The following is a 24,832-nucleotide window of genomic DNA, read 5'->3' as shown; positions in this document are numbered from 1 at the left end:
GTGGGGGGCAGATATACAAGACAAATGTCAAAATACACAGCAGACTCTGTACAGGCAAGAAACCATTTGGTTTTTTGGTTATTTGGCGGAAAACATTTTCACAACAGTATAAGAAACTCGTGAGAGGTCACACCACAGACAAGCTGTACAGCTGCAGTGGTTAGTAGAAATTATTCACTTAATTGGTCAAACATTTGGAAGACAATGGGTTATTTAGAAGAGTAGTTGAGGCCACTGAACAGCACCCCAGGAAAACTGCATTCAATCATATTGATTATCGATCAAATCATATTTAATCTGAAAATGTGTGAACTAATTGCTTACTTACATTTGAGGTATATTTCTTCACTATGAAGTAAACCATGTCCTTCTGTTGTTCCTCAGTACTGCGGCACACAATGCCACATAGTGCTAAGGTGTCTCACTGCAGGTGATGGCTCATGTGAGACAAGGTCTGCTGTTGCCCACGTACATAACTCAACGTGCACACACAAAGAAGCACTAAAAAACAACAAAGAGACACAATATGATGAGAAAAATGTGCCAACAACCACAAAGGTGATTGATGTAGCATAAAAATGAAACACAAAGAGAAAAACTATCAGAAAACTCAAAACACAGACAAAATGTTATAGAAATGCCAAAAAAAAAAAAAACTCCACAAAGGACAGCAAAACAACCACAAATAGCAATAACAGACAATGGGATGCAAAACAGCTACAGAGAGGGATAAAGGATAAAGGGATGCAAATCAATTACATAGTGAGGCAAAATTACAAAACACGCAAGAAAACACACAATTATACGTTATATTAACCTTCATTTTCTTGTTTAACACTTTAGAATTTAAGTTTCTGTTTTCTCATTCCACAAATTAGTTGTTTGCAAAACATCCTCCTGGAGTCCAGATAACCATTTAAGTCAAAGGCAGCTAACTATATCCAAGGTCAAGAAGAAAACCTGAGATTCTTAATCCTCCTGTCTTTCACCAGTTTCAGATTGTATATTATATTGACACAATGGAAGCAAAGTAACAAAGTGACCTTTTTTTATTGAGATTCATGAACAGCTGTATGGTATGGTGGAGCGTTAGCACAGCCTGAGTATTCAGCAACCCGTTCTCAGACAATACATAGCTGTACTTTTCAACAATATGCACATATACATATACAGTACAATATATACACATACAGACACACTCACACTCACTCACACACACATAGCTAAAAAATAAGAAAGAATAACAATGCATGCCTTAGCAAAGTTGCCACCATCCCATCAGTCATTCACTTACTCCCTTTGTTAGATTCCCTTTTTAAAAATGAAAAATTGACAAATTAATCAAAAACACAAATACTGCCACTACAAATTTCCACCACCTTTCTTTCTCTGAAAGTTCATTTCAGTATTTAATTAAATGATTCAATTAGTGCACTTACATGTCAGTGTTATGGGAGTGCTTTTAACCATTCTTTGTGGTCAAGGTCTACAATGCATGTACTAAACATATCAATCTAATAACAGAAATGCGCCTGTACATAACAAATTGCACACAGAAATCTCTTCTTTTTATGCACGTCATTTACTGTCAAAGACCGGTCTGAGTTACACGCTAGAGACGCTCTGTCTGTCTGTCTGTCATTGTGAGCACAATGAAAACAAAACCACAGTAGTGACTGATCATCAATTAGCTCAACGGGTAATAGAAAAGACACAAGTCAAAACAGGAAGGCTTCAAAAGTGAAGGCAAACTTCTCAACTGATGCTTCTCATAACACCATCACAAAATAGCAAACAAACAAAACATTCAAGGGAAGCGTCAGGTCTTCCATTTACTTATAATTACAATACAGTATAAATAACAGTACAAAAGAGTGTAGAAAAAAAACCCAAAAGAAAACAAAAAACAAAACAAGACACGGAATGCAACATAACCACAGCCTTGTCCTCTTGGTTGTAGAGATACACGGATAAGGCCTAACCACTGCAGTACTGATGGTCCGACTGCCAGTGCAGTGTGATGAGAAAGCCATCTCATCTGTTTCTGCTGCGATACTTTCTGAAATTTGGCTTTTTCTTACTTCTGTAGCTAGACAGCAAACAAAGCACCATTTAGGTGAAGAAAAAAAAGAATAGGAGAGAATAATATTACATCATTTGGGGAAGACAGAAGCATGAAATCCAACAGGCTGCTGATGAATCATGAGAAGTTCAACTGTGGTCAAATTATTTCAACGGGTGTGACACAGTTCAGAGGTCTCATCCAGCCATTTCATGCGCTTTGTATTCCATAGTCTTATCTTAACCCCTCCATCTGACAACAATGTGTCTATTCAATGACTCTGTATAACTCAATATATCAGCTCAGGTCAATGAAAACTTATAATACAGCTAATGCTGGAAATTAAATGATTCTCAGTTGGTAGGCCTACAATAAATAATTATATGGCAAATATGATAGCTAAGTGAAAGACTGGGGTCTTGGCGAGGAAACTGTGGTTAAGCTGAACATGAAGGTTCACTTTTGCAAAATGGGTTAGGGTCAATAAGGAGTACTCCTCCACTGGCATTCAATGGTGTCATTGTAATTTTAACAGTGAGGGATTGATTCATCTCAAACATTTGGACAAATCCCCACAGTGATTCAATACATTGTCATTTTTATTGGCATGTGCATTTCTTGCACTGGATGAAAAGGAGGTTGGGCCCCATTCTGAACCAGATGAAGCTGTCTGGTGACGGCTGTCATTGTTCTCCACCAGCTCCTCATAAACCATTACTAAGTTAGAACGTAAAGTGCTTCAAAAGTTCTCAGTAGTTCATTTCTCTGTTGTGATCTGTATTGGATTTCACCATTAGATTAAACTTCTCAGCTGGTAAAGACTTTGGTAGACTGTTGCCAGAAAACATTTGTAGCACTCGCCAGTGAAGAGCCATTAACTGTACAAACAGGAGGTCTCTGTAGCATATAATCAGAAAATTTGAATTTTAAAGTTGTTTAACATAAGAAATATACTTCTGTGAATGTTTTGATATGATTTATAGTAAAATAGGAAATATCCAGCCTAACTGACATGGTTTACTAATTTAGCCAAATGTTAGGTTGTTGGTTTCATAAATTGAGGTACACTGAGGTAATTTAGCAGGATGTGATTTCAAATTATCAAGAGTTATATTATAAAGATTTATTTCATCAAACTTCAGGTTGGATATATCAACTTTTCACTTTAAATGGCTCAGATAGTTGCTAGTAATTTGGTAATTTGGATCAGATAATCCCACAACAGTTAAACCTGGCAGTTGGTGAGTATGCACGTTTAGTAGCATCGAATTTCTAAATAAGAAGTAGTTTATGTGGTGGAACCTGTTAGTGATGAACTTTGCAAACACTAATGTTACGACCATGTTAAGCTTGAACTTATGAACAGCTGGCGAAAATGGCCCCAGGATAACAAGTTAAAAACAGTCCAGCCAGCGTGTTTAAAACTTAAAGTGCACACGTCAACATTTCGCATGAATGGAAAACAGAGATATCTCCTTGTCTTAATCCCCACAATCTTCATCATTGTCCTTCATTGTTTCCTTATTGTCTTTAACAATAATGGGGGCTAACCGAACCTGGAGCTTCTAGCCTCATGCTCACTTTTACCTCCACAAAAGTTGATTGTTCTCATTTTCAAACTTCTTGCCCTGTAGTGTACTCTGACTCAAGTGACGTCACTTAAGGGCAGACTTCAGGCAGCTCCGCCTGAAGATACAAAAGGCTTTAAACAACATTTTCATTTATCATTTATCCACTACTCTTTAATTTTGCAGCTCTTTCAATTGTTGCAATGAGGAACTGTGCAGTTACACTTAGAAGGAGGACAGATACTGTATAGAACTTTGAGAGATAAAAAGCTTTCACACCTTTTCAACATCTGGTTCACACTTGCCAGATTTCTTGTTGCATTACTTGGCTTTTTCTTAAATTGAAAATAAAAAATGATATTGCAAATCTGCCCATGAAGACGCATGAGGTGGCTTGGTGTAAATTGGGTGTCAGAGTTTCCAGTAAACCTGACTCATATTCAGAGTGTGACAGGAAAGGAAAGCCAATGCCAAGAGAACATGCACACTGCTTTCAAAAATATCTAAACTCAAGCTTTTCTTTTATGAGGCTTAAGAACAAATCCCTTAGCCCCACAAAACCACAGGCCGAATGTGAGACAGTAAGTAACTGAGGCACGGTTTGATTACTGAACCGGAGATGTAGACAAAGGGTTGGTAACGCTGCGGGAACGCTGTAGGAATTCTGTGGAAATGCTGAGGAGACGCTGTGGGAACGCTGTGGGAATGCTGCAGTCAGTCACTGTCTGAAAGAACACAGCAGACTGCGGAACAGCTTTAAGTTAATTTCATAACTATTGCATATATTACACTGGTTCATCCAAGGGCATCTGTTCCACTTCACAAGTTAGTACCAGAAGAGCTGGATCAGTCCAGGGAGCTGGTCCGGTGAAGCCCTTGAAGACCCACATGCTGCTTGGTACCAGTCACATTGTGTGAGACAGTAAAGGCTCTGATGTTGGAGTTCCTGCTCCGTGCACAGCACTGAGGTGATGGTGTACACACAGACAGAAATTCATTAGTGGAAGACTTGAATAAGAGTATGTGAAGCTCCCATTCAAACAGTAGGACCAGAGGTGCCGAAGGGTGAAGCCCCACTTCGGCCTACAGGTACAAAGAAAGTCCCCTTCAGCCAGCTGGAGTACCCACATGTGCATCTACTGTCACCATGATCTCTGTGGAAGCAGTCCCAGAAGCCCTTGTGTTGGTATTGATGGCTACTTTGTAAGAGGAGGCATGACATCATGGCCTCAGCTTTTGAAAACGTTGAGCACGAAAGCTTGGAGGGACTACTGTTCAGTACCATGAAAGGTTTGTGTCCAGCTGCTGTCTGCTTTGGAGTGAACCACGGGGACACAGAGAACCTGGTGAAGGTCCAGATCTACGTCTTTCTGGACATTACATCTCGAAAATCAAGACAGGATAAAGTATCATTGGTGATTAGACCCACTTGGATTCGTTGTTAATGGACAATGAATCCAATTAATTAGACCGAAGGTAAATTGTTTAGGAAGAGTTTTTATGTTACTTTTCCCCCAGTTTCTATGAACATTCTCAGACTTTCAGCTTTTCACTGGAGTCTTTGCTCATTACCGAGGAGCCTGCTGAAGAACAGCACTGTCTTCTAAATTATTGACATTGAACTGCTTTAGTTCATGGAGTGCTTAACAAGATGTTCATGGCTTGACTATTATTCGCGTCTCCCTTCAGATGTCCAGATCTTATTTATTCATATCCCCATCAGTTTCCCACTCTTGGGTTTGATTTTCTTATCAGTCATCTGTAGATGTACCTTTTGCCTTCACTGTTTGATCTCTATCTGCTCTTTGATAGGTACAGTGAATTTCTTCAGCTGGTAAATAGTCAAGAAATCCTTCTTGGAATTCTGCAGGTCTGATTTTCTGTCTCATGTCCAGATGTCCTTCCCCTAGATTAACATACCACAGCTACTGCTCTCACTGACACAAACAGACAATTAGTATTACTTTTACAGTGATCTTCATTGTAGAGTTGACAGTATCAATCTACTGATCACCCCCTCAGGCCTTCGAGCTTCATTGCATTTCTTTAATAATGTATTTCTAAATAAATTACGCAATTATTCTTGCCACTTCTCCAGCTCAAACGCCAGACATGATTGTTCCTTTTGCATTGGAGAGACTAGACTGAGTATCATCACATCCATCATCACACTGGCAATAAAATTTTTAATAATATTCTTAATTCCAATTCTTCGGCCACATTCACAGGTTTTCATCAGAATGCTACTTGAGCAGCAAACCGCCTGAGAATCTCTGTGCAGCACTTTTCACACATCTTTAGCATTCAAGTTTTTGAATTGACAGAAAAGATTGACAAATTCATAAGTCATCATGGGCAGCACGGCGTAAGAGTGGTTAGTGCTGTGGCCCCACAATAAAAAGGTTGCGGATTCAGCTCCCGGGCCTGGGGCCTTTCGGTGCAGCGTTTCTGTCTGTGCTTTGTGGGTTTTCTCCCACTGTCCAAACACGGCCTGTCCAGGGTGTATCCCGCCCTGGCCCAATCTAAACTGAGATTGGCTACAGCAGACCCCGCGACCCGGAAACGAATAGGCGACAGAAGATAAATGAATGAATGAGTGATAGGGAACTGTTGAAGTCTGATTGTAAGTGTAACCTTTCCCATTCACATTTGGTACAAACTTGTCTGTTATCTTATTCTTTTTGCTTCACTTTGCTTTTCACATATATAAGCATTAAATAGGGTTTGTGATTCATTACACTGTAATTAAAATCTTTTATGTCAATTCAAATTTTGAAGATAAATTCTCATGTATTTAGCTGTCACTCCACCGTCTTAGATTTCTTAGATCAGTGATATTTCTGTACAGTTTATTTATTTGTTACTATTGTGTTAGAATTTATTTTATAAGTATTTTTGTCATTGGATGGCTGATGAATTTAGGTGCATGCAACTATAAGTGATTTTATTCCATTGTACATACCCTTTCTTGAGGTATGCATTTATATAGATATATATTATTTTCTGTCTTTCTTTCTTTCTTTTTTTAAGTCAGTGCTGTGTGTCATAGTTTCTGGACTTAATGATCAATATAAAAATAACAGTAGTCCTGCTGTGGTGTACCAAGTGCTGGGTGCTCACATGAACACCCATATAGCCAGGTGAAGGACTTCATTATAACTTCATTAAAACAAACTTGCTGTGCACGATCCGAGTCTCTCTACGACATTAGAAGCCCACAAGAGCTGCTTATTTGTTGTTGCTGCATTTTGGCCCAGCCAGTGTTACACAGAGAGGGATTCAACAAGGTTGAACTGTCGGGCTTGTCCACCTCACTCCAGGCCAAATGTGCTGGTCTCCTCCACAGCGATCAGCAGTTTCTCATACAGCATGGTGTATGAAGGGTAGGGAGGCAGGTCCAGTCGGTTAAAGCAGGTATGAGCCCTGAAAAAGGCATATAAGACATGTTAATCTTCCCTGAAAAATCAAAAGGAATTTTACATTTCAATGTACATGCAATATTTCATCTGCAGCGTAGAGATGAAGCTATAGCCAAGCTTCGCGGCTCTTTCTGCAGGTGACCACGACACGAACATGTGAGCGTGAGCAGGACGAACCACTGCTCACAGCTGACGGAGCTGTCCATTACATGTGCTCCAGCCCACCTCTCCACACCACTCCGCTCCATCCCACTTTCTGTTCATCATGGAGAAAAAGAAAGAACAAAGGAAAGAAAAACAAGAAAGTCTCCACCAACAGGGTCCATCCAGCTGAGCTAGGTGGCTGTATTCCCCTTGCAGAGCTCAGTCGCTGTCTGCGCATATAGTACATTCAGTTACACATTTTGGTCTTCTATGGGGGATGTGGGGGGATGAAAAAATTTACTTCACATGACCCACGTATGAAAAAAAAAAAAAAAAAAAGTCTTAGGATCTCTGTCTAACTGTACGCCACCACACACAAATATTTGACTGTAACTTTCAAAACTGTGCATAGCAATAGGCTTTTGACAACAAACCTGGGATCAATGACAAACCAGTGCAACTCATGCTGAGGCATATCCGTTATCGCTTCTATGTTAAGTGTTAAATGCAGTATAGTGGAGCAAACTCCACTGCGTCCAAACCTTATTATCAGCACAGTACCACAGTTAGTATGACATTATAATACAATGGTTGATGTGAAATCGTCCAATGTCGATAAAGTCAAACTCTGGCACTTCTCCCTACTCTGCAGTGAAACCTGAGCCCTGGTTTATTTCTGCTGAGCATACTCGCATTTTGGCTGCTGTTTACTAAATTAATGTCCTGCTGTAAGGTCAGAGGAGCAATATCACATCCACTTAGACTGCAGAGGAGGGAAAAAATACTAAAATAGCTCTTCTGCTGAGTTGGCACATTGCTTTGAAAGTGGCAATATTAGAGCGGTTATATAATACTCCAAGTCTAAGACTTAAATAATATGTACGAAATAAAAAGTTGCCGGTACATTTTGATGGGGACTGACAGGTTTATTGTTCTACCAGCCAAGAACAATCTCAACATCCCATATGCAATTCAAACATCTCAGTTAATATTATCAATCTAAATGTACCGTAAAGCACCTGCAGTGACTATAGTCCAAAAGTATGTATGAGATATTGTAGCGGGTAGGGAGTGGGTGCAGCCTCATAGGAAATAAGCTTAGATACCTGGGTAGCGATGTGACTTTGCCCCACTTCTCGATGCAGAACCGTCGAAGGCCGTTGGAGCCACGCAGGGCAGCAAAGCCTTCGTAGGGCACGCTGGATGTCCCTGTGACAAACTGCAGCAGGCGGAGGCGCTGCTCGTTGTTGAACCGCTCCACGGCAGCCCAAAACCACCGCATCACGATGTGACCATCATGGTAACCTGGTCAGTGGGAGTCAGTGAGTTTATGTGTGAAATTATGGGAAGATTTGTTGACAGCTCTGAAAGACTGGAACTTTTGGGGCTTTTTTGCAGCTTTACTGAAGTGACTTTTGTCTCAAAAAAATTGTTTGGCATTTTGGGATGTAAATGATTTAACACTCATTAACACAGTTTAACAATGAAAGTTAGAATAAAGACTAAAAACAGAGTTAGATGGCCTGGCTCTGTTCAACCACCAGCATCTGTATTTTTTGCATTCGAGTTCCACACTCATATTCAGCACACTGTATAGGTTTGAGTTCTATTGATCCTCTGTTCCTTTTCTGGGGAAAGCTAAATAGGCTATGTGTTGCACTTGGCTGGTGCTCATACATGAGGTAAGCCTGACTACATCTCATACAGTCAGGTCACTCTGATAACCTGCATGTTTTTCCGATCCAGGTAACACTCAAGATATACATGTGCATATTAATACATACACAACTGGATAAACACACCTCCTCTGTACTCTGTGTTGCTCCTCCAGTCACCAAGGTCAATTTCAACTGTTCCTGCAATCACCAGCTCCAACTCGCGTGCATCGAACACAGACACCAGCCTGGAGTCCACCACCTGGATGGGACAAGAAAAAAGGCAAAGAGTGTGTGTTTGCATGCGTACTGCATGCACACGTCCATGCTCGGGTGAGGTGAACAGGATGCTTCACTGTAAATTGCACTGCAGGACTAGATTCTTCAGTTCAGTTTTGCCCTGGAAGCTTCAATCAGATGATGATCTGAAAAGTGGTCAAAATCATTTGGTCTTTGCCAGCTGTTTACCTCGTAAAAGCCTCTGACCAGTGCTTCTGTCTGCTGCACCACTCCTCTCTCCACCCTCCACTTGGCCATTCGCTCAATGTAATCTTTCTTGTTCTTCTCTGTCACTTGTAGGTTGGAACCACCTGACTTCAACTCACGCTCTGTCACCTAATAAGAAAGGAGAGCTCTGGTTAAAAATGAGGTTGATAAACAGTGAAAGTTTGGCATAGAGGTTACATGTGCAAAACAATACAGGAAAAAAAAAAAATATCTCCACTTTGTCTAATCTAAAACTTCTCACAGCATTTCACAGAAAAACAAGATGAAGAAAATAAAACATCTTACTCTAGGTACAGTATTTGCGTGGGAGGGACAAAGAGATCAACATGCAACAACAGATCATCGTGCCCGTGGGTTAGATAACAAACCTGGCCGAAGACTTCCTCATTGACTGTGAAGGTGAGGTCCAAAATGTCGGTGATGTCATTGTCTTTCATCCACTGCAGGGACTGGTGGAACTCCTCATCCAGATACTCCAGGTCAGACAGGTCTGTCGCTCTGCAGGAGACACAAACAACTCACTTATGTAACTGACTAAGCTGCTCCATGTACACTGACAAATAATTTAATAAAACAATCTTTTTTTTTTTTTTGAAATGCGTCAGTCTTTTTTAACATGACATACATAAACATTAATCGACTTGTGAAGGAGTAACCACTGATTCCACATTCCCTGTTTTCTTTTAGCTATTGACAAATATTTCTGCACAAAATCATCCTGTATAATGTAGCAGTGGTATAGGCTGATGTTCTGGCCATCAGTCATGGACAAACTTTGTTCAGTATTTGCTTGGGATCCTTGAGATTACAATACCCATGAGCCTCAGCTGCTGCTGCAGAGAGGAGTAACATGCTGATCTTTTTCATTCAGGATTCAACAAAGAGAATTTTATATCTGCACAAAGTTTCAGTCTCCCAATGGAATCTACATGATATGAATGACATTCAAACTTCTGGCAGAATATAACTACATGAAAGTGAGACTGCATTTTCAGGAGTTGTCATGTTAAGCATTAGCCTAGCACCCAGTGTGCATGTTTGTGTGTACTGACAGTCTGAGTAGAGCCTTGTAGAAGGGTCTGGTGAAAAAAGCATCCAGCAGGTACTGGTGGATCAAAGCCAGGCCCAGGATACGACCACTGAAACGGAACCTGGACAAACACACAAAGACACGCACAGGTATGTTTGATACTCAAAGAGACCAACATCTGTCTCACAAAAGCATAACCAATAAAGCCTTTTGAAAAATAACTTTAACAGGAACTGAATCTCTCTTCCACAACATGCTGTTTGTTACAGGCTTAATCGTTGATTTGATTGATCAAAATTCTAACCTCCCTTGTATTAGAGGGAACATTCATTATCAACATCAAAGAAGAATCATCCTTCATGATGTGTCAAACACATCCCTTACAAGTTTTTTTTTTTTTTTACAATTCATTGACTCCGAATAATATGGTTGTTTCAGACTGAGAGATTGCGATGATTAAAAATCAGGGGGCGAAATGATTAATATCTGGAACCACTACATATTTATGTGACATTTGACAATCAGATAACTATGTAAACTGGTCACTGAGCCAGGTTACATATACCTGCCAGAGACTGTGATTCGACTAGTTTCAAAGGCAATCAGAAGAACAACAATTATATAAAAATCTATTAAGGTGTTAAGGTTCAAGCACTTTGTGCACCGGTCAATACCATATTCCTCCTAAACTTACTTATTAACACATTTGAAAACCAGAACTTAACCATAACCCCCCAATTGTTTAACACTACAGGTAGAAACAGTAAGATCCTTATTTTGTAATTTAATTGTTTCATGAAATAATAAGAATGGGTGTGTGTATGTGTTTGTTGTGCAGCTCACCATTCCAGATGGTTCTCAACAAAAGCTGACATGGGGCTGATTTGAACAGTGTATGTGTCGTTGGCTGAGTATTCAAACAGGCCATAGTATGGATTAAACAGCTCCTGAGACAAGAGGAAGAAGAACTCTCTGGATGGGCCGCTGTAATCTAACCTGAAGAAAAGAGAGGGAGAAGAGAGGATGGCCTTTTATATATCTGGTTCATGGTATATTTGGAGATTTAGACTGGTAATAAAGCCCTTTGGCCTATTTAAAAAATAGATCAAGTCTATTTATCCACCTCAAACCAATGATGTTTCATTAATTAATTAGGATTATTTTAGAGTTTCAGCAGTGTTTCATAAGATTTTTGGAACTCACCAAGAACTTTTTGTTCAACAAAAAAAGCGACATATACAACATTTAAAGCAGCAGTGAGTAACTTTTAGTCACCTGACCGCAGCAGAATATCTGAAACACGCTCTGGAGCACTGAGGGACACACACACACTGAGGGAGGGAGTGAGTTCAGTCCATAGAGTAGAGCTCACTTTTCCCTCTCTCTTGCACATGTCTTCAGCACACTGTATCACGCTACAGTTGCGGTGCAGTGTGATTTGTTGTTGCCTGTACAGCTGGTGCTCATTGTCGCTGAACAGGTTTTTACTGACACTTGTGCATGTGTGTGTTTATCTGTTATTTTCAGTTGCTTCTTATGGTTCTGCGTTACATAGAAAACATCTGATTAACTGTTTTCCTCCTGTTTATCTTGTGTACCGTTGTGTGGGAGTTTGCGTGTGTGCAAAGTTTATTTATGCTTCTTATAAGAAACAAACATGGTGGCAATTTCAAGCATAAACCCACTGCAATGCAACCCACAAAGCTGTGTTACATCACCGTGCGTTAGTGTGCGAGTGTGTGTATCTCACCCTTCCTCCCCCAGGAAGGTGACATAGAGTTTGTTCCTCTGCAGCTCTTTGCGGGAGTATGCCATCACCTGGTTAAAGGTTCCTTCCAGCAAGTGTTCTCTCCTGATCAGCAGCCTGCAAAAACCACAACAAACAAGCGAAGAAGTCTTTCAATTGTTTGGATTTGTCATATCTTAATTATTCAGCTGTTCAGTGTCTGAGGCACAGTAGACAAGCATTTCATTTTATAGATGTAACAAATCAAACCTAATTAAGTTATCATGAGCAGCTAAAATGAAACCAAAGTTAGTGTAGTCAGTCAGGCAGGGAACTGTTTGGAGTAAAAACACAGATGCTGAAAGTGAAAAACCTCAGGGAAACTCAAAAGCACAAGAAAGCATGCGGGTTTCAAGTTAAGCCTTCAAAATGTCCATGGAGGAAAAACATTTAATTAAAACAGGTTAACAGCTCAAACTTCCCCATTGACCCTTTCCTTCAGCCCAAACTAAGGGACAGTCAGGAGCAGTTGGTCTGAGGATCTGAGAGATCTGGGAATGGAGTGGGCTCAGGGTTAGACCCAGACCATTTAAGGCCTGAAAAACAAATTAAAGGTGAGTGATAATAAGGACACACACCTATCATGACGATTAAACTGAAGCAAAACATGGAGCAGTTTCTTCAGTGGTTTGTTTGTTTGTTTTTTTTCATTGCATGGACTCTAACTACTACAATTCATGGGAACCTGCAATAGTAATAAAAAACAACAGGATGGTCAATCATCCCGTTTTCTGAAGGCATCTGTTTCATTTTGAAGGCAAGTTGCATCCTGTGTGATTTGCAGCAAGTCTTACTTGATCTTGCCTGGTCCTTGGCCGTAGCCCTTGGCTTCTAATTTCCTATAGAAGTTTCGTAGTTTGGCTTCAAAGTCTCTGCGGTAAGGAGCTGGAGCCCTGGCCCTCTGCAAGCCTACACACACACAAGGAAAGGAAAAGAAAAAATCCATGCTGAAACAATATTTTATAGTAATGAGGAAAAATTTGTCTGTAGAGCAACTTTATTTAATATTGAACATTTGGCATTTGGCTCTTTAGAAATGGCTTCTGATTGAACTCCAAGGACACAGATTTAGAACAGATCAGCTCACATGAAATAAAACAAGATCTGCAAGAGAAGAAACTTATGCAATTCTGTGCATGTCTATACTCTTCAGAATGAAGTCAGGAAAAATCCCTTGTAAACAAACATCAGTCTCCTCATGTATTGATCTTTTAGGTGAATTTATTTTGTATCAATAGTCTGACAAAACTGCTGAGTCATTTCACCACGAAGCTTCCCTGAGACTTATTCCCTTCAGGATGAGATAGCATGATTGCACACCTACACAACTGAAACTCCAATTACAGCCTGGAGGCATACGTCACACTGATGATGATCATAATGGATTTGAGATCATTTCACCTGGCGATCTACAAATGTTCACTGATTGGTAAATGTTCAACTGTTGAGCACCATACCTGATTTATTTCCTCATGCTTCAACAAATAAGACTATTCATAACCATTAAGCTTCTAAATGTCAGGACGGACCATGTGCACAGCAACTGTAGCACACGAAATATTGAAGCTCTGGGTCAAAGATGCAACATTCAAGAACAGCACTCTCTTTATTTCTCTGAAAATGTTCTGTAGAACATGATCTTCCAGGGGTTTCCTTGCAGACAAGGGACCATGTTGTCATGTTACCTCTGGCTTGAGTTGAATCAGTGCATTTTTGTTGTGTGGCATTCCCAAACGTTGATATTTGAAAACCAACTAAGAAATGGACTGACCCCTGATGGGCCTGGGACGGAATGATATGAAGCAGTTCTCTGAGTTCTCCACATTTCATCCTCAGAGTTTCCAGGTCAGGTCTCCACAAAGACAATAACAGCTAACAAATGAAGCATAATTACAAGCCAAGCTTCCCTGCTGTGACCCAATTTCCATTTATAGACCATCCCATCAATAACACACATACACACACTTGCTTGAGGTCTCGTGGAGCTCATTAGGATAACATTAGTGGCCCCTAACATAGCACAGCAGGCTATGTCAAATGGCACTGATTACTGTTATGGGATTTCTGTACATTAGTACGTTATAGCATCTCCAAATCTGCCAGCCAGGAAACTCCAAAAACAACTTGTATTATTTACTTTTGATATCCCAGCTCCCTTGCAGCTTCCCACTGAGTGATCTTGCGATGAATGTTATATTCTACAAGGTGAATAAGATATTCCTCTCAACCCAGAAAATGTTAAAGTCGTAATATTAGAGTATAGTAACAGCAGCCAAACTGATAAATGCCTCTGACAAGAAAGAAGTAAAAGACTGAGGATCAGTAGACTGAATTGACTGAATTAAATTAAATTCTGTCAAAATTATGTGAAACTGGCTGGCTGGACGACCTACCAGGAGAGTTCTGTGGTGAGGAGGCGGGTGAACAGCGAGGAGAGAAGCTGAAGCCGGGGTGGATGGGGTGAGGTGGAACATAAGACATGATTTCTTCTTCAAATAAACTGCAGAGCCAAGAGACACAAGAGCAGAGAGGATATGATTTCCAAACAAAAGCACATCGTGTAATTTCAGCAATAATTAGAACAAACTATACATGTTGGCTTTACACTACTCAGTGAGCTTCTTTACCTTAATAGGATGACTAGGTCTGCATCACATGACAGCTTCTCCACCCCCTGGGTACCTTCTGTTCGGATGTAATGGATCTTCTCCCTAAAAGCAAGAGTAGTATTTAATCCCTTGTTCATAGAAGCAAATATCTGGGTGTTAAGACTCATTCTCGGCTCCATAACCAAGTAAAATCAAATTACAGCCTCTGAAGCCACTTAGAATAGATGGCAAAATCATTTCCATTATATGGAACTGAACTGCTGAATCATACTACTTTTTAAAAGCATGATTTTTCAAGACTGGGACAAACCATTTGCAACAGAGCCCCCTGAATAATGCTCAATAAATGCAATGCTGGTAACATCAGTGGTTCCAATATATTTCTATATTTCAGGGGGCAGTAGTGACCCAAAGTGAGGTATGTTGCTGCTTTGACCCCAGAGTGAAAAAGAATCAGACAGCATACTGCTCCATTAAAACTGCTCAAAGGTCAACAGATGATTGGTTGACTGGTGATCGGCTAACAACCAATTAACTGGACCAGAGCAAACCGATAATAAATCTGAAAATGTCTTAGAAGCACCTTTGGTGATATAGGATGATCACCAAATGGCTTATATGGCATATTTACTCCCTCTTGGTTCATTTGTACTTAGGGTGATAATAAACTAAAAGGTAATGGATAATGCATATTAATTTCCTTGATCTGGATCAAATGAACCAAACTGCTGATATGTAAGTGACTAGTACAGTCAGTGAAGCCATTATGATTGCTGCAAGCTGCTTATGCAACGACCACGTGCCTAGCTAACCAAAGAGGAAAGTACACGGACAGTCTATCGCTGACTGGCTAAACTGATGTAGAAGCGTCACAACAGCTTCAGATAGATGTATTTTTCTATGGAACAAACATTGTGGACCAAGAGCACTGCATAGAGATAACAAATAAAGAGTGAGATAATAATAAAGATGCCAGTATTTAAGAATTGGTACTTCAAGAAAGAGGGATACCTCAGCGCATGGTTTCTGCTCAGGCTTGGCTGACGCTCCTGCAACATATCGAATATGTTCGGCTGTCGAAGGAATGCCACTATTTTGTCATTGTAAGCTGAAGAACGAGAGAAGGAGAGACACATTAATGTAGAAGGTTATAGTTGAAGCAATGTTCTGTGAGTGGTTAGGGACAGTATGACAGTGCCTACATGGAGCAGTCACTTGTTGTGGGTCACCGTGATGTTGATTTCGTATGGCGGCTACCAGACTGTTTCCAGGCCTGGCCATCAGAGAAGCCCCTCGACTCCTGGACACATCAGATGCCTGAGAACAGAGAACAGGATGCAAGTTTCACCAAGAGACAGCTGTTGATCTAAGAAAATCACAGACACCTTATTGAAGTTTATGCCTATTTAGCTTTTAGAGTTAAAACAACTGTCTTTCTATATGATTTCAAACTGGATTTATTATTAATCACAATCACATCCTCTGAAAGTAACTGGGTCTAAATATCCATGTATTGTGTGTATGTTAAGATTTGACTGAATTATTATTCAGAGTTAACAGCTTAAAAGGCTTATTTACCCGATAAGATGAGTGTCATTGCTGTTGTTGCAATTGTTATAAAGATAAAATTTCAACCATCTAGAATAACACCCCCCCCACAATCTAGTTGCTGCTTTTAATATTTAAGCTTGAAGCCTCTGGCTCTTAATGCTCCTTGGCTGAAATGCTGTGGGAAGTTTACTATGGTGCTGTAAGGCATTTTTTAAATTTCTATTCTTCAGTCTAGATGAAATCCACTGCCTGACTTATCTTAGTCCTCCACACCGGGAAGGCTCCACTGTCCACAAAAAACAATGAGGGCTTTGTCAATGAAAAAAACTGTTGCTCAGGGTGTTTCCTCCTGGTCCATAAATGGTTCTTAAAAATGACAGTCACCAGGACTTTGCATTTTAAAATTGCGCATTTGACAATTGTTTCTTAAGAATATGAGTCAGATTTGTTCTCAGAATCTCAGATTGAGGAGGGAAAGTTCCAAATTACTAACACATCGTTGGCTTACAATAAAGACAACAAACAAACAATTCAGAAAACTAGCAGCCTTTTCTTTTCTTTTTTTTTAAGATTTTATGAGCCAACTAAACACAAACAAGGAATTGTGTCAAGTCGTCTTCACAGTATGTGGAAACAAACAGCCTCTTGTGAGTAACTCAGAATTGATTACTGTAAAACTGATGTGTGCTTACCTCTCCTGCGCTGTAGCTGCGTAGTCTCTGCAGGTGCTGTCTGTGGGCGAGGTGGCCCGGCAGCCGGCCGTTCTGCAGTGGGATCCGAGGGTCGATGAAAGTTGTTGCTCGACTGTTATGGTCCACAAAGAACGACTGGGACGCAGGAAATAATATGAATTTAATGACATCCTTTTAATACAGTATCTAAGGCAGCGTAAAAGTCAAAAATATTGTTCTTTAAATTTTACAGACCACATGTATGCTGCATCTAAGAGATTTACTGTTTTCACATGGGTTTGTCTGATTTTAACAGTATATAACTTAATCTACCCCTGACAGACTGTGATCTGTGTTGTGACTGACCTTCCTTGATTGTTACCACACAGTCCAGTGTTCTGTCCTTCATTCATTTTGCTTTGTTAGCCTTTCAGAGTAGAACTGTACTGTATGACTACTGACACCCGCCCCCTCCAGCAGAGTCATTACAAGGTTACTCCACTCGCATAAAGGGCAATACCTTTCCCTGGGGGTCAGTCTTGATCTCCCAGCCCCTTGGCAGCTCCAGCTGGGTGTCTGCAAACTTATTGAGGAACACAACCAGGTCCCGGTTGTGTTGGTAGCGCTCGAAATTCCTGGCATCCCGACGCACCTTCAGGATCATGTGCTTCACACAGCTACTGCTGGTGAACATCCGGTATGCTGCCTGGAGAGTGAATAGAAATTTTTTTTAGAAAATGATGAAGTACAGCGGCCTTGTCAGAAAACACTGTTTTCCTCTCATTTTGGCTGTGCATTTGTGAGCATGTGCGTGGGAAGTTGGGTTTGCGTAGCTGAAACAGATGCTTCTATCAGTGTCACACTGAATATATAATTAGCTGTTTCATCTGTCTTTACATTATGTGAATATAAATTAGAACTCACATAGTTACTATGCAACACAGTGAAGAATTCTGGGTGTGTGATGAACTTGACAGCAGGTGATTGGAGGAGATGGCTGATCTTCTGGTTATTGACAGGAGAGGCAGGGCCTGGAGACAAACAACAGGTGTGCTTATTAAAAAAAAATAAAAATGAAATTTTAAATTACTTTCTTAGTCACCCAAAATAAAGCATTAACTTAAAAAACATCTATGAAGAATACAATCCAAATATCAGCACATGGCTGATCTCATAACATGACATCAACATGCAGATGGTTCTATACCTGGTGGAGCAGACTCAGTGTCAGTCTCTGTGCTGCTGCTCCGCTCCAGCCTCGGGCCTCCGCCCTCCTCCTCTGTGGCCATGGTCCTCTGGATGCTCTGGTACCTGAACAGGCAATAAGTCATCCTTCATACGTCTTTGGCTTCAGATTTATTACTTAGACAAATGCTGCACTTTGAGAAGTCCATGCGGTGAATGCATTTATACATAACATGCTGCCCAAGTAACTTCCGTCTTCAGTCACCAGATGTCAGCCTAACTCCAGCGTATCTGACTTCCACTCTCTTATACAATACATCCTCTTTTCTTGCTGCCGTTTTAAAGGACCTTTCAGTTCGAGAACATTTTTAGCTTCACAAAGTTCACAAAAAACTTAACAAATCAAAATTTGAATATAATGATAAAATACATAAACTGCTACCACCATCAGAGATGAAGAAACAAGATCCTAATGATTTACCAGTCATAATATTTTTCATGTAGTTCATGATATAATAACACATTCTTCCAGATAATGCTTCTGCCATTTTATCCGTTATGTCATGAAGCATCCTTGATATTATGCAAATTCAATGCATCCCATTTAAACAAAAAAAGATTTCATGTTATCTGACCAAATAACCAGATTAAAAATAAAATACATTTTCCTCGCTCAGTCTCACTCTGACCTCCTGTTGAGTTGTTCCATCTGGTGGGTGGATCCTGAGCGGGGGATGCCGTGGTTACACTTGCCCCCGTGGCTTGGCCTCTGCCAGGTTGTTGTCCGGTTGACATGGTCCACGTAGAAAACTCTGCCATGGCTGTCGATGCGAGCCTCCCAGTCTGTGGCAACAGAGAGACATGGCAGCGGAATAAAGGTATGTTTGTCACTATGTTTCTATGACGCAGTTAGAGATGTTTGATGTCTTGCTTTTTCATTTGGATTACTTAAAAAAAATACGTTTCCTTTAACGCACAGTGTGACATGTAGCATTATTCAAGTTTTAAAACCTGCATGAAGTTTAGGTGAACCTTAGACACTTCTGGTAAAAACCGCATATAAGAGAACTCAATTTAAGATCAGCTCTGGTGTGACATGACATCACTTGAGAAAAAAAGTGGAATTCACGACAATAATGTTGCTATTGAGGTCTTTAGTCAAATTAAATTGGGGGCAGCTGTAAATACCTTAAAGAGCTGATATAGATCACCTTTGACTAAGAGTTGCCTATTTCCAGATCAGGCAGACACAGACCAACATTATCCTCCATTTGGAATTGAGTTTGTGACCAACTCCTGAAAAAAACTGCAAGCTCATTAGTTGCTCAACTATGTCCACCAGTTATGTGTGACTGCATCTGTCTGCTGTTTGGTGCTGAGCAGGTGGGTTCATCAAAGCTTGTCACTGAAGACAGCTGCTGGAAACCATGTTGATGAGAGTTGGGAACAAACAGTAAAGTTGACTGAGAAAAACAAAACAATAGGAGTCTGTGGATTTATTCTGCTGCTGATTGTGGCGACCCCGCCCTCGCCCAGTGTAAACTGGGATTGACTTCAACACCCCCTGCAACACGGAAACATAAGCGGTAGAAGATGAATGAATGAATGAATGATTCCAGCTGCTTTAATTTGAGTTCAAATTATTTCTTAAAATAAGCTTAGATCAAGAAGTTTGGTTTATCAAAATGTCCAATTTCTTGATTAATTTCTATATTTTACCTTGTTCAACAGGGCCTGTGTGAATATTAATAAGTTATTACGTGGTGAGGGGGTAGTGAGGTCGTAATTTATGTAGACAGAGTAAGAAAGTATCCCTTATAATTACAGTACATTTACAGTAGTTATAACAATGCATTAGTGCCTGCATCAATATTCACATTACTTTATTACATGTTACACATGTTACACATACATATTTACATGTTATAGATAATATTTATCAATTGACTCATGGGACAGAACAGCTTTGGCAACTTTTGTTACCTGATTAGTTTGAGGAGCGTTGTATTGTTGTGTATGTAGAAAGCTGAAGCAGGTTAAAAGAGCCTTACAGAAAATGAGTTGTTGTGATTCTGTGATGATTTCTGTGTCACTTGATTTTGTAAATGGCCACAGTGTAAATGTGTGAAATAAGGATGGTAGCAGCGTTTCTCAGTTCTGACTAACTGTTGTGGGAGGAAGAGGAAGATGAAGACTACCCCCTCAGGACAAAAACCCTTTATTGGCTGTCACGATTGCTTTGCCCACACACAGACACACAGAATAATTTCTTATTTCCAGTCCTGACCATAAGAAGTTAGTATTCCTACATTGGTTCTTTAGCTTCATGAGGCTGAAAGTGGTTTGGACTAGGTTTTTAGTAATGGTGTGATCACATAATGACATTTTCCTCTCGGTTCTTACAGAAGTGAGCTAACCTATGACCGTGATCAGGCTGTGTACTCCTGCTCAAAGTGCAGTTGAGTGCCACTACATGTGAATGCCATCATGTGCCTGAATGAGTTGTAAGCGTATCCATTCCAAGTGCTTGAAAATATTTTTTTTATTTTTTTTTTATAATTTTACACACTTCTCATCTGCTAGACAGTACTTGACCAAATAACACTGCAACCAGCCTCCACACACCTAACCACTGTAAAGTCCATTGCTTAGTCAAGGAGCAATGAACTTAACAGTGGTTAGACCCTGTAGGAGGTGATAGGGAAATTGATTTATTGCGAGCTACAATTCTAACTCCATCTGAGTTCACAATGAAGACTGGCAAAATTATAGGATTGAATCTATTGCGGTCTTGTTTGCAACTATCGCTGGAAAATTGAGCAGTCTCTTTTGATTTTTCTTTAAGTGAGTTTAGGAAAATGTATTTGCAATGGACACTAGATATTTCAAGGGCTTTAACTTAGCTTAATTTTTCTCCATGAGCTGTGTGGGTGAGACCCTGCTGCTGCTGCTACTGACTGTTAATTTCCATACTTCCCTGGTGATGTTTGCTTCACAGAAAATGTTAGGAAGAAATATCAGGACTGCATCTGGCCAGGAAAAGAATCTTTTACATGACTTCAGCCATAGCAATATTCAAAATGTCATAATATTTTTCATTTTGAGATCTTTTTGTCAAAGATGCAGCTGTGACAAGCTCTGATAGTGTTCTTTGTAATTTTCCACTGTTGTTGCCATTGTTTGTTTAATTCTTAGTTATAGATTCATATTGGCTATAATGACCTGCCAATCCTGTTATTACTATAACATCTGAATTGGTAAATTAATGTTACATGAATTCATGAAACCATTTTCTTTTTTTTCTTTAGCAAAGAGTGTACGAGCGTAAAATCATTTGAATGAAGCTTGTTACTTGTAGACTGTTGAGAATTGTTTTCAGTGGTAGAACGGACAAACTTCAAATCAAATCAGATTTATTTATAGAGCGTCAACTCATAACAAAGTTACATCAAGGCACTTTACATATAGAGCACGTCTGGACCAAACTCTTTATAAAATTTTTGAAAGAGACCCAACAGATCCACCCATCAAGCACTTGGCGACAGTGGCAAGGAAACACTTCACTGATGGTAGGTTGTATCAGGGTCACCAATTATCGTCCAGTGAATAATTTGATGACAGTCCAAAGCTGCATTCATATAAATCATTGAAGCCTATAAAATCGTAACTTCTGTCTGGATCGAGAAGGTCAGAAATGTAATGTTTGCCAAATATAGCAGGCTGCAGAAATAATTTCAGTGAGTCAGTAAAAGGATATCCCATTACACACCGTATCAGCAGATAGCCAGTGCTAAAACCAGTTGTCAGTAACATCAGTGATGTTACTGACAACTGGATTATTAGCATAATCTCCTGCAAGTTCAACAGATGAGAAGTATGCTTTGTTTCATTTCCAAGAATGAGCTGGAAAGATGGATACCACTTCCCTGATTGTGATGGGCAGCCTAGCTTTAGCGTGTCCACAGTTCAAAAATTCACCTATTAATACCTCTAAGGCTTGTACACCAACATAAATGCAAAAAAAGTTTTGTACTTGTTGCCATTCGTACTTACACAACACATGCTCAGAGTATTGGCTGATTAGTTGCTACACTGTTAATCACAAAAACATCATTAATGGCACACAGCTTAGAGAGTCTCTGTTGGATGATGATGCAAAATCATCCAATACTGAGTGCATATCTAATCATGAACCAAGCAGCACAGAGCAGCATGAGACTGAGGGTACAAGGAGGGAGAATGGCATGATAATGGAAAACAAAGAGGCGATAAAACACGTCTGAAAAGAAGGAAGATACATGGACACACATGCACACACAAACAGCCACACTCACAGCAAACCAAGGTGATGGGATGGGACTCCAGAGTAAGACTGGGACCTGTTGGTTCTTACTTGGAGGTAAGGCTTGGTCAGAGGCAGCAGGAAAATGGTTAAGGTCATGGCTGGGTCGCAGGACTGGAAGATGGCCAACAGGAGGGGAGAAGCCTGAGCCTACAGGACATCAGAGAGACAGTATGGGATAGATTACCATAAGGCTGGGAATACACTATGCCAAACTAGGAGACTCTTGGACATTGAAGGATGCAGATTTTCCATGTCATGTCATACTTACAGGAATCATGTAAGGCCTTAAAGACTGGGAATTGATTTTTTGGGTCACTTGGGGGCATTGAAGTAAGCTTTACTGTATGCATTAGCTATGCAGCAATACAGGGGTTGCACGCTTCAAAAGCTGCGCTCAACGACAGATGGGACTGATAAAAGTGACTTTTGTCTCTTGGGCAACACTGGCTCCCACAGGTGGACATTTCATAGTGGAGCCAATCAGATGTTTGACTGTGCTTATAATGAAAGCAAATAACTCAAAACAAAAACAGATCCCAACAGATTGTTTCCAAAGTATTTGATTTCAGCTCAGTTAAGACACTGTATTGAGTTCTGGGGAATGTATTGGTAAACCTTTGCATATGAATGAATCCAGCATATCTGGAGAAATGACAGCATTCATTTGGAGTAGTTTTTCCACACCATTTGGTAAATATTTACTCCGCCTTTTGCTCTGGTTTTGTCTCCACCAACTCTTAGCTATTAATCTTTCCTCTATGTCCATCAATCATCACCTAGCTGCTCACTATTCCTGCCTGCTGTCTGGTGTTGGCCAGATGGCGAAGAGTTCATTTACAGTATGTCTACCAAAAAGAGCTAAAAGATCTTCGATCAGGGCTTGATTAGAGAGATCTTCGAGAGTTAGTGACGACTGAGTATTGGTTTGCGACTTCAAGTAAACACTGGTACATTCCACAAGTCATTTGATCCCACTGAGCATATGAAAATATAGATTTGTGCAGTTTTAACCACATCATAGTTTTCACGCACAGATCTTAAAGAGTGATGCTTAATACTAATGATTCTAAAAACTTGGGCAGTGAATAATATCCATATTTTAATTTCTTGTGATGAGTTTGGTAAATCAGATTGATTACGTGTCCTCAGACAGCTGCACTCTTATTGGCTTTTGGCATTTTCTGTGTAAATAGTCTCTGAAAGCATTTCCTTCTGCCATAAAATCATAGAATTGTGATACGGATGGGGTAAAACGTGTTAATTCTAAGTGGAAATAAACACAATATGCTTTCAGATGGGAACATGGTGAAAACGAGCTGCTGTCAACCAGCCTGGCGGAAATGCAGATCATACAATGGCATCACATTGATGAGAAAGCATCCCCCCACTGGGTGAAAAATGCCTTTAGTCTGATTAGATACATCAGTGCAAAAGACAGAAACAAAAAACACAGTAAAGAGGCAATAACAGTAATTCTATGAGAGGAGCACCTTGATAAAGCTGCTACCCCCCCGCCACCTGACTTTGGCTAAGGGGTTGAGGATGGATGGATGGATCTATGAGATGACAGATTTTCACAAATTGAGGCTGACAGCAATGGTGGGTTAACGTCACAAACAACGCTACAGACATATAACTGAAAAACAATATCTCTGCCTCGTACTATAGCAGTGGAGCACAGAGGAACAACAATGTGGGCATAGCATGAGCAAAGGTAGCGTAGCTCCAAATGTCACATGTACAGACACAAAGACCGCAGAATACATGGATTATTCAGTAACTCATGCTCAGTTTAGTTATGATGCAACGTGATTTCATTCCCCTCTTGGGATGGACCTCTTGGTAAAGTTTGACACAGGTTTGGGGCAACATTTGACAATGCACAATATGTACAGTTGTCATTTTTTTTTTCTGCAACCGTATCATATATTGCAATTTTATATTTTCCCCAAGTCATTTGGAGATTTTATACTCTCCATAATTATGCCATATTTGTAAATGTGTAAAGTCTGAGTTAAAACTGGCTTTCTAGGAAGATTAGTCTTAATAAAACAAAGTGAATGGATTTACATAAAATATACTTTTAAATCTTAATCTAAAAAATGGTGATAGATCAGCTCATAAGTGTGAAGTTTTATTGCCTACAGCGCTAAGCTTGAAATAAATCTTTTTTTTCCTCTACCTGAGCTGCTTGTTTACTCTGCTGCATGGTGGTTTTCTGCCATGTTTACATCATGGTAGAAGAGGCAGCAGACCCACATTCTCTCTTTCTACACACCCACACAGTCCAAAATAATTTC

The 24,832-nt window shown here is 40.1% G+C and overlaps 1 protein-coding gene across 2 annotated transcripts in view; it reads right to left on the bottom strand.

Annotated features, from left to right (window-relative positions):
* Nucleotides 1-1,031: 1,031 nt before the first annotated feature.
* Nucleotides 1,032-24,832, bottom strand: part of LOC115060977 (E3 ubiquitin-protein ligase HECW1) — a 57,708-nt gene continuing 33,907 nt past the window's right edge. Inside the window, exons 11-29 of one of the 2 annotated variants that reach the window (XM_029529172.1) lie at nt 22,581-22,679; nt 18,877-19,030; nt 18,210-18,313; nt 17,927-18,033; nt 17,523-17,708; nt 17,024-17,158; nt 15,983-16,097; nt 15,792-15,888; nt 14,799-14,882; nt 14,565-14,671; nt 12,966-13,080; nt 12,136-12,249; nt 11,229-11,381; nt 10,408-10,506; nt 9,724-9,853; nt 9,317-9,463; nt 8,996-9,110; nt 8,300-8,498; nt 1,032-7,053 (exon numbers count right to left, since the gene is read on the bottom strand). In XM_029529172.1, coding sequence (XP_029385032.1) covers nt 6,942-7,053; nt 8,300-8,498; nt 8,996-9,110; nt 9,317-9,463; nt 9,724-9,853; nt 10,408-10,506; nt 11,229-11,381; nt 12,136-12,249; nt 12,966-13,080; nt 14,565-14,671; nt 14,799-14,882; nt 15,792-15,888; nt 15,983-16,097; nt 17,024-17,158; nt 17,523-17,708; nt 17,927-18,033; nt 18,210-18,313; nt 18,877-19,030; nt 22,581-22,679 — 2,372 coding nt within the window. In that variant the 3' untranslated portion in view covers nt 1,032-6,941. Of the gene's footprint in view, nt 7,054-8,299; nt 8,499-8,995; nt 9,111-9,316; nt 9,464-9,723; nt 9,854-10,407; nt 10,507-11,228; nt 11,382-12,135; nt 12,250-12,965; nt 13,081-14,564; nt 14,672-14,798; nt 14,883-15,791; nt 15,889-15,982; nt 16,098-17,023; nt 17,159-17,522; nt 17,709-17,926; nt 18,034-18,209; nt 18,314-18,876; nt 19,031-22,580; nt 22,680-24,832 lie in introns of those variants that run through there. The other variant, XR_003842303.1, reaches the window with a different exon arrangement.

The sequence above is a fragment of the Echeneis naucrates genome, chromosome 20, assembly GCF_900963305.1.
Source record: "Echeneis naucrates chromosome 20, fEcheNa1.1, whole genome shotgun sequence".
Lineage (NCBI taxonomy): Eukaryota > Metazoa > Chordata > Actinopteri > Carangiformes > Echeneidae > Echeneis > Echeneis naucrates.
This window is presented reverse-complemented; position numbering and strand designations above follow the sequence as displayed.